General features: G+C 36.3%; 1 protein-coding gene across 2 annotated transcripts in view; it reads right to left on the reverse strand.

The window, feature by feature from the left end:
- The window catches only part of mctp2a (multiple C2 domains, transmembrane 2a), a 339546-nt gene that overhangs the window by 98503 nt on the left and 225779 nt on the right, over positions 1-15264 (reverse strand). For both annotated transcript variants that reach the window (XM_028823594.2, XM_028823595.2), the window contains one exon: positions 7776-7895. In XM_028823594.2, the coding sequence (XP_028679427.1) occupies positions 7776-7895 (120 nt within the window). The remainder of the gene's footprint in view (positions 1-7775; positions 7896-15264) is intronic.

Here is a 15264-nt window from a genome sequence, read left to right on the forward strand (position 1 = left end):
ATTTTTAACACAATCTCAACATGTGGCATTATTCCTTCTTACTGTTATCATCTCTAAGGACTCTGATTTTGGGGCTACATTTTGTACTGACTCATCTAAAAGGGCACAATATCAAGCTTTATAGAACATGTCTTCATCACTGTTCTTCAGAGCTTTGGAGGTTGATCCAAGTACAAATGACATCACTGACATCAACTTGTGGCAATAGCTTTATTTTAGATACAGTATATTTACTATATGTAATGTGTTCTCTGGAATGGATTAAAAAAGAAAAAAAAAATAACAAACAAAACAAAATTAAGCCTCGCTACACCTAGCTAAAAAATCTTTGCCTGACTTGCTGGTGGTTGAATGACATACTTAGCTGAAAATTCATAGTACACAAACAACCACCACAATAAATCTTTCATTCACCTCCTATTCTCCATTCTCTTCCTCTATGACAACATCGTATCCATAACAGCTAACATTTAGTTGTTCCATTTAAAAACAGAAATATTCATATTGCCCCATTTTATATAAAGTAAAGAACTCCAAAGATACTGCATGTCACAGAATTTTGCAGTACACTGAGTAACACAGCAATGAACAACAAAAATGAATTAAAGTGACCTGTATGCAACATCTATAAAGAGCTTCAATTTAAGAAATAATCTAAGAAAAAAAAGCAATTAAGAAGGGGTGGGGGGTTTAATCAATAACCAATTAAAGTCCATCCATCCATCCATCCATTATCCAACCCGCTATATCCTAACTACAGAGTCACGGGGGTCTGCTGGAGCCAATCCCAGCCAACACAGGGCACAAGGCAGGAAAACAAACCCTGGGCAGGGCAGCAGCCCACCGCAGGGCACGTGCACACACACACACACACACACACACACACAACCAGCACACACTAGGGACAATTTAGACAAAGTAGCAAAAAAAAAAAAAATAATATTTTCATTAAAATAAATAATTCAGAACAAACTTGTAAACATTAAATCAAATCAATCAACAGATCAGATTGTTTTTAAACTCTTTGATTTAAATGTATTTTTTGTAATGCATTTAGCTATTTATATTTTCCAGAACCTCAGTCATTTATGAGTAGGACAGAGAGCAACTTGAGAGGGAAAAGCAAAACACTGCCCTTCCCAGGCACCAGCTGTAGCTCCCCATTGTGTAAGGCAAGTGATTTTAAATTTATATAACATGCATTTTTTTGCATTTTAAAATAACCTTATTATGTTCTTCTTTTCATACTGCTTACAGCATTTAAGAGGGGGGTAGCAACTGATGCAACAAAAAAATGCATCTCATAACACGAAACTGTTACATCACCCAACCCTGATGACCCAAGATACATCACCAAAGACACATCATCAGAATTTATGGTAAGTATACTCAGACAGAATGCATAACAGGAGAATTACAAACTTCATCTCATCACCCAGCACTTAAACATTAAGTATTCAGTGTACATGATTAAAACAGAAGTTATTTCTTCTGAGACAATTTAATTTCAAACTTTACATTTGAACAATAATTCTACATTCTTAAAAGTGAAGATTACATCTGCATGGATATTAAAGGAAAGGTCTAAAGAACAATTAATTGTTTTCATTACAAATTGACTGCAATTAACTATCTAGTCCTGTTGACATTATACAGAATAAAAAGATTCTAAATTTTGGACTAACACAACACAATGTTTAACTGGTGTTCAGCATCTTGTAATCAGTGCACAGCATAAAAAAAAAATCAACCAATAAAATAACACGTGAAATTGTAGGCATTATGAGTGATGAGAAATCTCTTAGATCGCACTCATGGACTATGATTTGGCCTTGAAGATGAGAAAATAAAGTCATCTTTTCATTAACATTTTGCTTTGCTTTTATTGAATGTCTCATCAGGGGGTAGTCTTTTCAACAAATTGACATTGTAATCTGCTCTGCAATCACCTTAGGAGCAATGAATTAGTAATTAGTATTAACTTTTTCGATTATTGCTCATGATCTCATGTTTTTTTAATTTTGACTTGGACTTTGGCTCATCATAATAATGTATTTCTTAACATATGTTAATGTGCTTTTAAAATCATTCAAGAGAGGTCACAATTTATTATGAATGCATATATATTTCATTACTGTTTTCTGATAATGAATTTTACTATTTAATTTATATCACAGCTTTAGTTTTATTATGCATCCAGCGAAGTGGTGGTTCTGACACAAGGGATCTGCACTGGCAATCCGAAGGTTGCCAGTTCAAATCCCGTAAACGCCAGAAGTGACTCCACACCATTGGGCCCTTGAGCAAGGCTTTTAACCTGCAATCGCTCCATCCTGGATATGACGTTAATCTGCATCCAGCCCTGCAAGTAGGCCCTCCAACCTGCAGGGAAAAACCTGGGTGTTGGTGGCAGGACTGGCACTCCAGCCACCATACAAAACCTCACACTGTTCCATTCCATCTGAACTAGTGTGGTGCTGAAGTGTCACCTGTCACATGGCTGCAATCGGGTCCTAATCTGGGATCTTGAGGTGGTTTGTCATATGGTGGGTGCGGCAGAACATATGCAGAAAAAAGCCCTTTTGCAGACAGGCAAACTTTCACCATGAAAGGATGCACCTTAACAGTAGTGATACTTAATTATCTTATCACACTCAAACAATGTCTCATTTAAGTCAAGTGATTGTTAATAAAATACCCTGCCCCATTATATCTTGACTTGTATTGGCATTACTGACAGGTTGGATCCATGTACTTATCACGATTGTTCCTCTAATGAATTAGCAGAAAATGGGTTACAGCAGACTAGGCCCACTACATATGAGTCATCGTACATTGTAAGTTTCTGAGGGTCCTCAGCTTGTATGATGGGCACCTTACAGCACAACAGCTTCAAGTTTAGCTTCAAGCACAGCTTAACAGTGAGCGAAAATTGTAAGACTCAGTTTCTACTGTGAAAAGGTGACATTGTGCTGCAGGTATTACAAGTTAAGTTGCGGTTAGAAAGCCATTACTTAAAAGGACTAAATATGACCTTGAAATACAAGCTGTGGACCACTGCAAACTGGAAGAAAGTCGTTTGGACTGATGAATCAAAATTTGAAATCTTCAGTTCATCATGCAGGATGTTTGTACACTATCGAGATGGCGAAAGGACGGTTCCTCAGTTTGTAACACCAACAGTCAAACATGGAGGAAGAAGTGTGATGATCTGGGATTCTTTTGCTGGAGGCAGCGTTGGTGACCTGCACAGAGTGACTGGCATTCTAGATCAAAAGGCTTAACACAGTCTGGCTGTTGTATCAGGAAAAGGTGGCTACTTTGATTGATCAAAAATTTGAATAAAATTTAGTACACTTAAATTCCCTCGACTTATTTTTTTATTTGCAATTGTTTATTTGTTCTATACCTTGATTTCACGAAACATGAAGACTTTAAACTGTGTGCATTTCCATAAAAACTGAGGAGTTCTAAAACTTTTTCCCTGTAGTATGTGTGTGTATGACAAACACACACACACAGTATATTCAATCTGTCACATACCCCCTTCTTTTGTAGTAATGGATGAGAAAAAAGTTTTAATCTGATTTTTGTTTTTGAACAAATTGTTTTCTCCCATTAATTTATTGGTTAAGAATCCTTTCTTCATTTCAGAAGTACTGTATTATGGGACTGTACCTTTCTGGTTTATATTGTATTTTGAGTTTTCCACAAGTATTAATATTTTAGCAAAAATGCATGCATTTTTGTATGTTTTGACTTTGCAGCTGGATAACAGAAATGTGGATAATGCAACATGAATTACATTCTTTTTATTGCTTTTTCCATGGACTTACTAGTAAATATATTAACACCAGAAAAAACAATGAACTGGATATTGATTTTTGAGCACCAAAAATTCTCTACTCCTGGTTGCTTTTTAGGAAATGGATGTGAAGGTGATGCACTGCTGCAAGTACTTGGTGGTCCACATTATTGATAGGCTGGACTGGTCTCATAACACAGGGGAACTATATGAGAAAGGGCAGAGCACTCTTTTTTTCTTAGTTCCTTCAATATGGGTAGTGATTTCCTTTACATGTTCTACAACTCTGCGATGGCCAGTGAGATTTTCTATACTGTGGTATGCTGGACCAACGACCGCACTTGAAAAGTGACTCACTGAATCAACATGCTAATTAAAAAGGCAGGCTCAGTTATTGGATGTGCACTTGAAGACAAAAGTGATGGCCTTTATGAACAATGCTGCACATTCCCTCTATGACACACTGACACTAAGCAGTTTCTGGAAACAATTTATTCAGCAGAAGTATGTACCACTGGAAAAAGGCTTTTATAATGCCTCACTGTGACTTTGACTACTGTTTTTATCTTTGGCCAAGTTAGAAGTTTTCCTTCCTTTGTAATAATTCTGTTGTGTGTTTGAGGGGGTTTCAAATGATTTATTTATTGAGCTTCTGCAAAAAGCTAAATTTCTCTCTTTGGACAAATAAAGTGCTACCTAATTTAAACTGCTGTCACTAGACTGGATAAGTCTAAAGTAAAACGCTCATATTAAAATGTATTTTTTATTTAAAACTTTATATTTGGCTTTTGATCAAAATAATGATCTGCATATTTCAAACACAAGTTTATAAAAACAAAAATGACAGGAATCCGAGGGGGCATACACAGTATAAAAGGTGGCAAAAGATGTTTATGTATGTATGTATTGTGACAAGGCGCTATATATGCACTCGACCCGACACAGATTCACACCGGAGGCATGTATAAAATAAAAAGACTTATTTTTCTTAACCTGTGGGGCACGTCTTCCCCCTAATCCCCACAAGCACAACACAGTCCCAAGTGTGAAGTAAGCACCACCAAAAACACACCACACACTTTCCTTTCCTCTTTCTCTTCCACCACCACTCCTCCTCCAAGCTTTGTCCTCCTCCTCCTGACTCTGGCCAATGAGTGGTGGTTGCTGGCTCCTTTTATTAGGCACTCGGAAGTGCTCCAGGTGTTTGAGTGCCGACATCCAGCTGCACTTCTGGGTGTGGTGAAACTAGTGCCCAAAAGGGGCTAGCAGCTCCTGCTGCTGCAGCACCCCCGGCGGCGCCTGCAGAACCCAACAGGGCTACACCAAACTCCGACTCCCATGAAGCCCTGTGGGAGTCCAAGGCACCGCTGCAACCCAGGGAGGCTGCCATCTAGTGTCCAGGGGGAAATATTGCCTTTCCCATGCTTGCTCACCTGGAACATATGCTGCTGGGGTGCCCCAGCCACCTGTCACAGTATGTATGTATGTTTTAATCTATCGACAAGTAAGTGGTCATTCATTCCAGCAAATGCAAAACACACACAGAAAACTTTGTAACACATAGCAAGTCAGAACAGAAACGAGACTTCACATGCTGCAATTTTTGCATGGAATTCTAGAAATGAAAACAAATAAAGACCACTCATTGTTTAATAATAGAGTGTACCAGGTATTTATAAAACACATTACGACTACATTTATGTCACTTGAGAATGGTGTTGACCTATAGCATAATCTAATTTATAGTATAAGTACAGTCTGTGACATTTATTTCAATGAGCTGTAATCTGTATTCCAAAATGAATTCACTTAGACATGTTGTTGTCTCTCGATGTCTCTACCAGAAAGTATTTTAAACAATATGGAGAAAATTTATATAATCGATTTAATGTAACATGGCACTGTTTGACGGCACCACTAGTGATGCAGTTGCTCTTTATGCCTTCCATGCATATTATGATGGGTTCAAATAAATGCTAAAATCCACATCAAAGACATTTACTTTCTCAACTAAATTCTGAAAGTGACTTTTTTAAATTTAATGTGCAATTAATTTTTTTCTTTAGTGTTATTTTCACCTTCTTTGATGTAAAGCTTTATTCATTAAATTATGCCAATCACTTGCAATATTTCATATTGTACTGTATTCATAATTTTCTGTACTTAACAGTAAAGAAATTTGATTATTCCCACCATGAAAGGTTTTCATAAAAGAAAGCTTGATTAAAGATTCAATATACATTTTTAAATGCGATAAACTACAGTTTTAAAAAGCAACTTCAAAAATGACCCTGTTCCATATTACAGGTGCTGGTCATAAAATTAGAATATCATGACAAAGTTGATTTATTTCAGTAATTCCATTCAAAAAGTGAAACTTGTATATAAGATTCATTCATTACACACAGACTGATGTATTTCAAATGTTTATTTCTTTTAATGTTGATGATTATAACTGACAACTAATGAAAGTCCCAATTTCAGTATCTCGGAAAATTAGAATATTGTGAAAAGGTTCAATATTGAAGACACCTGGTGCCACACTCTAATCAGCTAATTTACTCAAAACACCTGCAAAAGCCTTTAAATGGTCTCTCAGTCGAGTTCTGTAGGCTACACAATCATGGGGAAGACTGCTGACTTGACAGTTGTCCAAAAGACGACCATTGACACCTTGCACAAGGAGGGCAAGACACAAAAGGTCATTGCTAAAGAGGCTGGCTGTTCACAGAGCTCTGTGTCCAAGCACATTAATAGAGAGGCGAAGGGAAGGACAAGATGTGGTAGAAAAAAGTGTACAAGCAATAGGGATAGTGGTAGAAAAAAGTGTACAAACAATAGGGATAACCGCACCCTGGAGAGGATTGTGAAACAAAACCCATTCAAAAATGTGGGGGAGATTCACAAAGAGTGGACTGCAGCTGGAGTCAGTGCTTCAAGAACCACCACGCACAGACGTATGCAAGACATGGGTTTCAGCTGTCGCATTCCTTGTGTCAAGCCACTCTTGAACAAGAGACAGCGTCAGAAGCGTCTCGCCTTTGGACTGCTGCTGAGTGGTCCAAAGTTATGTTCTCTGATGAAAGTAAATTTTGCATTTCCTTTGGAAATCAAGGTTCCAGAGTCTGGAGGAAGAGAGGAGAGGCACAGAATCCACGTTGCGTGAGGTCCAGTGTAAAGTTTCCACAGTCAGTGATGGTTTGGGGTGCCATGTCATCTGCTGGTGTTGGTCCATTGTGTTTTCTGAGGTCCAAGGTCAACGCAGCCGTCTACCAGGAAGTTTTAGAGCACTTCATGCTTCCTGCTGTTGACGAACTTTATGGAGATGCAGATTTCATTTTCCAACAGGACCTGGCACCTGCACACAGTGCCACAGCTACCAGTACCTGGTTTAAGGAGCATGGTATCCCTGTTCTTGATTGGCCAGTAAACTCGCCTGACCTTAACCCCATAGAAAATCTATGGGGTGTTGTGAAGAGGAAGATGCAGTACGCCAGACCCAACAATTCAGAAGAGCTGAAGGCCACTATCAGAGCAACATGGGCTCTCATAACACCTGAGCAGTGCCACAGACTGATCGACTCCATGCCACGCTGCATTGCTGCAGTAATCCAGGCCAAAGGAGCCCCAACTAAATATTGAGTGCTGTACATGCTAATACTTTTCATGTTCATACCTTTCAGTTGGCCAACATTTCTAAAAATCCTTTTTTTGCATTGGTCTTAATTGATATTCTAATTTTCCGAGATACTGAATTTGGGACTTTCATTAGTTGTCAGTTATAATCATTAACATTAAAAGAAATAAACATTTGAAATACATCAGTCTGTGTGTAATGAATGAATCTAATATACAAATTTCACTTTTTGAATGGAATTACTGAAATAAATCAACTTTGTCATGATATTCTAATTTTATGACCAGCACCTGTACTACTTAAATATTAGCCTTGACTGAAGAGTGAACTCACCAGATCCTGTGTATTGCTGACTCTACCTGAGACAATCTGGAAGTAGTTCCAAACAAAAAGGAAGAGCAGGAAGAAAGGGACCATGTAGAGCTCTATATACCATATAGTGACCACAAACAGCTGTAACGAAAAAGACACCAACAAAAAACATTAAATCAGGAAATAAATGGTAAACCTATGAGAGTCTAAAATGTCTGTCAAACAAGGAGAGCTTCTAGTCCATTAAACCCATAACAAAGATATCCCAAAAACTACGTAACTGATAGACTGTTAAATATTATTAGCTACAGTGGTGTCTGTTTTACATACCATGGCTATGATCAAATTAACTATCATGATGTACTCCACAAGATAATTAAAACACTTTGGATTACTGTTAAACCTTATAAACGACGTTTGCCATACTTATAATAAAAGTGGTTTAATTTTGCAGTTTGGCGCATTTTGAACATTTCTTGTCAGACTGGTTAAGCATAAAGCCATTGTCACTGCATTAATTTAAAAATGCCAGTGCCAGTGTTGGAGGCAATGCGTTAAAAGTAACACGCGTTACATAATCAGATTACTTTTTAAAGTATCAAATCACTTAAAGCAATACTTATTTTATTGTAGTAAAAATACCTGTGCTACTTAAATGAAAAGAAAAAAAAAAATTGTTGTTACTGTGGTACGATGGTAGCTTATTCCTGACACTTCCACATATGCTTCTGTTGTGTGGTGGTAAACAGTGAGAAAGAAATTAAGCACCTGCATAGTGTGCAATCAAATGAAAACAACTGAACAAAAGTTAAGTATACACTTAATCCTGCATGTGCTATGGGGTCATAAAGATTGATCTGTTGTTGCAGCAGTAGTGTTCATACCATGAATCTTCGGGGGCTCATGTTAGAGACGGAAAAGAGAATGGATGGTATTCACTTCACAGCACATGAAAGGACTAAACATATTTATAAAGCACAAGAAAATGATAAAATTTGGCTCTGTATTGGTCAATTACATGAAAGAGACAAGTTTAGAATTTAATAATATGCTAGCTAGTGAAATGTACAGTTTTTCATGCAAAAGAAGAAAAACTCACACTGTTGTAATGCATTACATTTTATGAGTAACTATATGTTTTTAGTTACTTTTATTTGCAAGTACTGAGTAATGTATCCAAGTTACCTTTAAAAGTAATATTCTCCAACACTGATCACCACTAACATTCACATAATACTAGCTTGCAGCAACAAATTTCAGTTCAGCAATATGGAAACATGCAAGAGATGCAGGTATTAGCGTGGGAAAGCAATTACGCTTGTCAACAATCAAAACTGGTGACTGACTTACAGAAGGAGCATTTGTGATTGACGTAAAATGTGGCATGGGGCACAGATTCCTAAAGATTATAAATTAAAACCCAGTAGTAGTAACAATGTCCTTTAACAAAGAGAACAACAAAATTCCTACTTTTACGTCCAACAAATATGACAAAAGTTACCACTTTATGGAGCAATAACACACATAGATAGATAAACAGTGTCACACATTTACGTTGGAGGACCACCTTCTAGGTTTACCGGAGGTAAGTGGTACTACCCTGGGGTGAGAGGGGACAGTCTTTAACATCCTTGTCTCTTCTGTCACCCAAAGCAGTGTGAAGACTCCCACTGAGGGCAAATGACTCTGCTCCCAATGGATTGTGCACTATAAAAGAATGGAAGCCATGGTGAATAGTGTTTTATATCGGAACTGAATTGTGAACAGCACAGAATACTAGATTGATTCACATTAAACACATCATGAAGACTCCTTTTTAGTTTATTTCAATTTATTTCTGCATATTCCATCAAATTTTATTTTTGTTTGAATTTCTTTATGCTTGGATTAAAAGAGATGACCAGGCTGGCACCCCAACACTTTCCTCAATGTTGTGAGTGTCCTTCCAATCATCCACGACAGAGAGATAGATATGAAAGTTTATAAAAAATTAAAAAAGTATGCTTTGTTTACAACATTGATTACAAACTGAACACTCCTAGAAAGCAATAAGTAAATGTAGTCAAATCACACCCATGTTCTGCAACCTGACTTTAGACTTCCTAAGCGGCAGACCCCATGATATCCACATTGGTGCATCATATCCTCTAAACTAACCCTTACTCCACCGGGCAGTGTCTGGAGTGTCCTACTGTACTCTTTGTTCATTTATGACTATGCGGCTAAGCACAGCTCCAACGTCATCAGTAAATTTGTTGACAATACCACTATTGAAGACCCAGTTACCAACAATGGCTTACCGTGGTGTCATGACAGCAAAACCAAAATGCTGGTCATAGATTTCATAAACCAAGAGGCATACAACACGTATCTACATTGGAAAGAATGTTATGGAATGAGCAACCCTCCTTGAAATTTTTGCAGTCATCATTACTGAAATGGGCACAACATTTCACCTACATCTTTACTTCTTTAGGTGCCCCAAGAAAGCGTACATATAGTATATGCTCTAAACTCACTCTAAACTCAATAGGTGTAGAGTGGAGTCTATCCTTACTGGTGGGATTATTCCCCTTGATGGCACCTGTTCAATACAGGGCACCAAAAGCACCGTAGAGGATGGAGAAACTGGCTTAAAATATTATTCATACACAACTTCCTTCTGTTCAGCACTCATATTAACACACATTGCCTTAGAAACACAAAAATTATTTAAAAAAAAAAAACTTCAGTCTTCCTGTACAGTTACTTTTCTCCACCCTTCATTGTAAAAAAACAGCACAAGGCCAACAGCACTTGTATCACTAGATTCAGGAACAGTATTTATCCTCGGGTTAAAATAAATACTTAGTAGCCGCTCATACTACCAACTGCATGAAAATTCTCAAAGTGTGTTCTTGTATATCTACTCTATATATATAAAATCCTAAGCCTAAAAGTGCAACGATTTTATATGTGATGTTTATTGTCATGCTTTAAATTGGGCTTATTTTAAAACCTATATATGTTTGGTATCATTCTTTTCTTTTCAGAATTTATCGAACTTTAATGTGATGTTGTTAGATTTTCAGATTTTTATTCCGTTTTTAAATTATAAACTAAAAAATATCAAGAACTCGCGTCATGTGAGACAAGACTTTGTGCCAAGAGATTTAACCATGACCTGGGCCGGAAATAAAAGAAAAAGAATAGGACAGCTGCTGCACAGGCTTTTAAATGTTCGAAGCGGCGTGTGAGATGCACATCACATGGCATGCAGCAGCAGCAATCCAGCAGCTGATCAAGCAGAGGAGGTTAAAAAAAAAAAAAAAAACTGTATTCGTTTCCCATTGTATCACCATTTAAAAGGGGGTTTCAGAGGAGCGACTGCGTCTCCTTGGGGTGCATTCAGCCCCCCTCTCACAACGCGAGCGGCAGAGACGCGAAGTGGCTGCTGCATAGCGCAGGACGGGGTTGTTGATGAGCGAAGTGAGCAGGGGGTGAACCCCCTAGTATTTTCTAATAGCATATTTAATATTTGAAGTCATTCTATTCATCTACCACTCTTGGTATTGTAGAACTATCTCTTATTTGAGGGAGACAAAGTAATTTCACTGTATTATGTACACAACAATAAATCTGGACTATAGAACTAAATTAAACTTTAAAAAATGTGTTTAATTTCTGTACTGAATATTCCTTGTGCAGTTAATTTTCAAATAAGCCATATAATGAGTCACTGTTAAAAACAGAATGATGAAATATGAGATATAGTTCTTTAATCTGTCCTCTTTTTTTATAACTGTAGATCTTGGCATGCAGATCTTTGCACTCAAAACCACTTTTGGCCCTGTCCTGGTGCCTGTATTTTCATCATATTTTGCTCAAACAAACAAAATTAACTTAATTGACAGTACCAGTAATCTATCACCTTAAAACAACTATTTTGACTGTTTGCCTAAGGCTGTTTTGATTATCTTATCACTTGGATATAGAACTTTGACACCCAGCCAATCAAAGGTGTGTAATATCCCATGTCACAAATCCAAATCACAAAGCCGTATCACAAAGCCCATATCACACATTTTAATATAAACATGGCTTGTCTGACAGAAGAGAAGAGGAGGGAGAAGGCAACGTTAGAAGAGACAGAAAGATGTGCAACCGTTTCACATGACCACCAGTGAAAGCATCTTATGAATTACACTGATTGCTAGATCAAAAGATAGATAGATAGATCTTTATTGTCATTGTCACTTTTACAAAGGAACAACGAAATTGAAGGTGTAGTCGACTCAGTGTGAGGCATAAGAGTTAAAAAGACAAGAAGAGAGAAAATAATAACAAACTGAAATAGTAATAAAAGTACTTTACAAAATATACGAATTGCACTTGTTATATATACAAGTGACCCCAGGACAAACTTCCTATGCTTGGCATTCTTTGTAAGCTTTTTCGAAAGACTACATACTGTATATATCCAGAAATTGCTATTTATATTTTCTTTTATAATTTGTTCTACTATTATTATTATTCTTTAATAAATACCAGGTTGCTTTTAAATTTCTACACTTTGTCTTAATATCTGGAGTGATTAAAGTAATATAGTACATATTAAGAGCTCCCGGAGCAGTCGGATGTTGCCATACGGAGGGGAGTTCCAGCCAATAGAAGGAATAGTATGGTAAAAGAAAGACATCATTGGTTGTTAAATGGCCTATAGCCAAGGATATTGAGCCTTTGTATGCTTAAATATACTCTTGGAGACAAAAGTAATATTTACTGTAGGTCTGAGATATATTTAAGACATTGTACGTTGTTAGTGCCAATCAAAAGTAAGTCTCTTAAAATGATAGTGAGTGACAGGCTTTGCATAAGTCATTCATGCAGCACTTATGTGACTGAAGTGTCAGGCAGTGACAGGCTGTGCATGTGTCATTCATATGGCACTTAATTGGTTAGGGTCTGTGGGCATGTGTATATCTATATATATATATATATGTGTTAATCTTAAGGTGAAAGAGTAGAAAAGTCCATTAACAAACCTGGTGAGTCCACTTATCATTGGAAAAATATATCTAGGCCCTACAAGAAAGCAAGTAAGGGTAGTTCAAGGGTAACAGTATGATAATACAGGCCCCACACTGCTGACCACAATAAAACCCTAATCTCCTTCTGTAAGTTCTCTGCCCAGTTTTCAGATGTATTTAATCATATCTCCTTATGCAACATTTTCACTATGCTATTATTTTTATTATAAAAAAAAAATCATAATTTTAGCCTGCAAAAATAGCATTACCTGGTGTGTGATGTTTTGGGGCCTAAAAGACTAAAAATTGGTTTTATTAAGAGAGACTCTTACTAGCCCCAGAAAGAAGTACCACCCAATGTGGTTTAGCTGGATACAAGTGTGCTTGAAGGAACAGGCTGTACAGAACAGAGGTCTTCTTAAGAGTATTCACTTAATGTCACTTTAGCCTTTCATATGTTATATGAGGACTACATCTTCCAAAAGTTATACTGTATATAGTAAGGAAGAGTTACTGTGTTACTTTTTGTTGGTCATTGTCTGTTCAACATGTAAACAGATGTGCTCTTATGTATGCAAATTCTAAATGGTTTTGTACATAATAGTTATTATATTTTGCTTCTGTTAATGGGAATGACACTAGTACTTAGCGCTCTTTTGTTAACCACCCATATGACACTGCTACTACTATTACTACTTTCTTTTTCAAACAAGTTGTTTTCTTAATTAATATTTTATTTATTCCAAAAATATGCATTACAAAAACAGGTTTTATACTATGGTAATCAAAAATAAGTGTTAGTGAAACAAAATTAATAAATCTAAAATATAAATCAATCCCAATACTAGAGTATAATTAGCAACTGTAATATATAAACCACACTAAAGCCCTTGCCCCTGCTGCCCAAACCTACAAAACAATGAGCTAGTTAGTATTATAATGAGGACCATTGTGTAAACAGTTTAGCAGAGTCACAGGCACGAAACCAGCAGAGTTATTGTAGAATAACATTAATGAATCCTTGCCAAATACTTAAAAACTCTGCACAGATTCATGCATAGAAAATTATATTTTTTTTTCAGCTTTACATAATATATAATTTTCCCATTGGGTTTAGGAGAGCATGTAGTGTAGGCAATAATGGTCAAGTTTATTACCAAATAGTTTGAACTTGTTTGAAATAACTCCAAACACTGCTGTAAAAGGATTTCCAATAATCCTACACTATCTGATAGAGCAGAAAAAATATTTTTAAAATATTATTTTGGTTTTGAACAATCCCAAAACACATGCCTGAGTGAGGTCAAAGCCACCTAAGTATTATTCATAGTTAGGGTCCAGTCCCTGACATATTTTTGATAATTTAAGTTTAGAGAGGTGTGTCCGGTGAATGATTTTACTTTGCAAAGAATTATATCATGTTTTGCACGATTGTTGGACTAGTGCTAAGCACTATGACAATAATTGATAAAGTCTGGAAATGTTGCTAATAATCTTCTCATTATTAGTTAAAATATTTTTGTCTGTGAGCTTTGGTGTAAGATTAGAAAAGTAAATTAAATTTCTTTTTTTTTTTTTTTTTTTTTTTTTTTTAAACAAGGGGCTGCTAGCTTGCAAATAGAAAAAAAAAACCGGCATTAAAGGAATTTCATACTTACAACAAAGTTAATCAAAAGGTGCAAACACATTAGGAATATAAAGACCTCTGAAGACTGAGATCTGCTGTCTTCCATGATTTACATATTGTGTAACCAAGGGAGCAAAAGAGAGTTATGTCCTTTCCTTGAAATGTTTTGTACATTGGTTCTACATTTTGAGAGCATTAAAGAACAATCTGATTACTAGTAAAATGGCAAATGTTAGTGACTGGAGTACAGAGAAAAGCACACAAAGAAATCTTACAAAATTTCCTTGCATTTACAGCTAAGTAGATGACTATTCAGCACTTTCTTCTTTTTTAAATTGTCTGAAATTACAAACATTCACAACACAGCATTAAAGCTGAAAGACGGATAGCTTCATGCCACCTTCTGCTTTCGATCTGTTATGTTGATTTTTTTTTAAATATGGCAACAAATTCCTTATAAATGAGCTTATAGCAGAGTTGAGCATTTTAAAAAAGGATTTGTTAATAATTATTTAATATTCTGAAAGAGGAATAAAAATTTGAAGAGGATATTCCATTTTAAATATATGATCTCCGCCTGCTAAGGAGAGGTAAAGAGTTGAACATCTGTTGACATCTTGTCTAGTGCTTTCCATCAACCTGCCAAATTGTTTTAAAAAGATCTTTAAGATTGTTTATAACCTTAATTCCCGGATACTTGGGAGGGGGAGAAACTTTTTTCCTTATTAATCATAATTATTATATTAAATATCTTTTACATGATCTCTGGATTTAAGATTGGCAATGATACATTTGAGTGATGAAGACAACCAAATCATCCATATAGACTGGTATTTTTTGCAGTTGACAATTTCTGGACCAAACATAAATTTAT

This window comes from Erpetoichthys calabaricus, chromosome 17 (assembly GCF_900747795.2).
Source record: "Erpetoichthys calabaricus chromosome 17, fErpCal1.3, whole genome shotgun sequence".
NCBI lineage: Eukaryota > Metazoa > Chordata > Cladistia > Polypteriformes > Polypteridae > Erpetoichthys > Erpetoichthys calabaricus.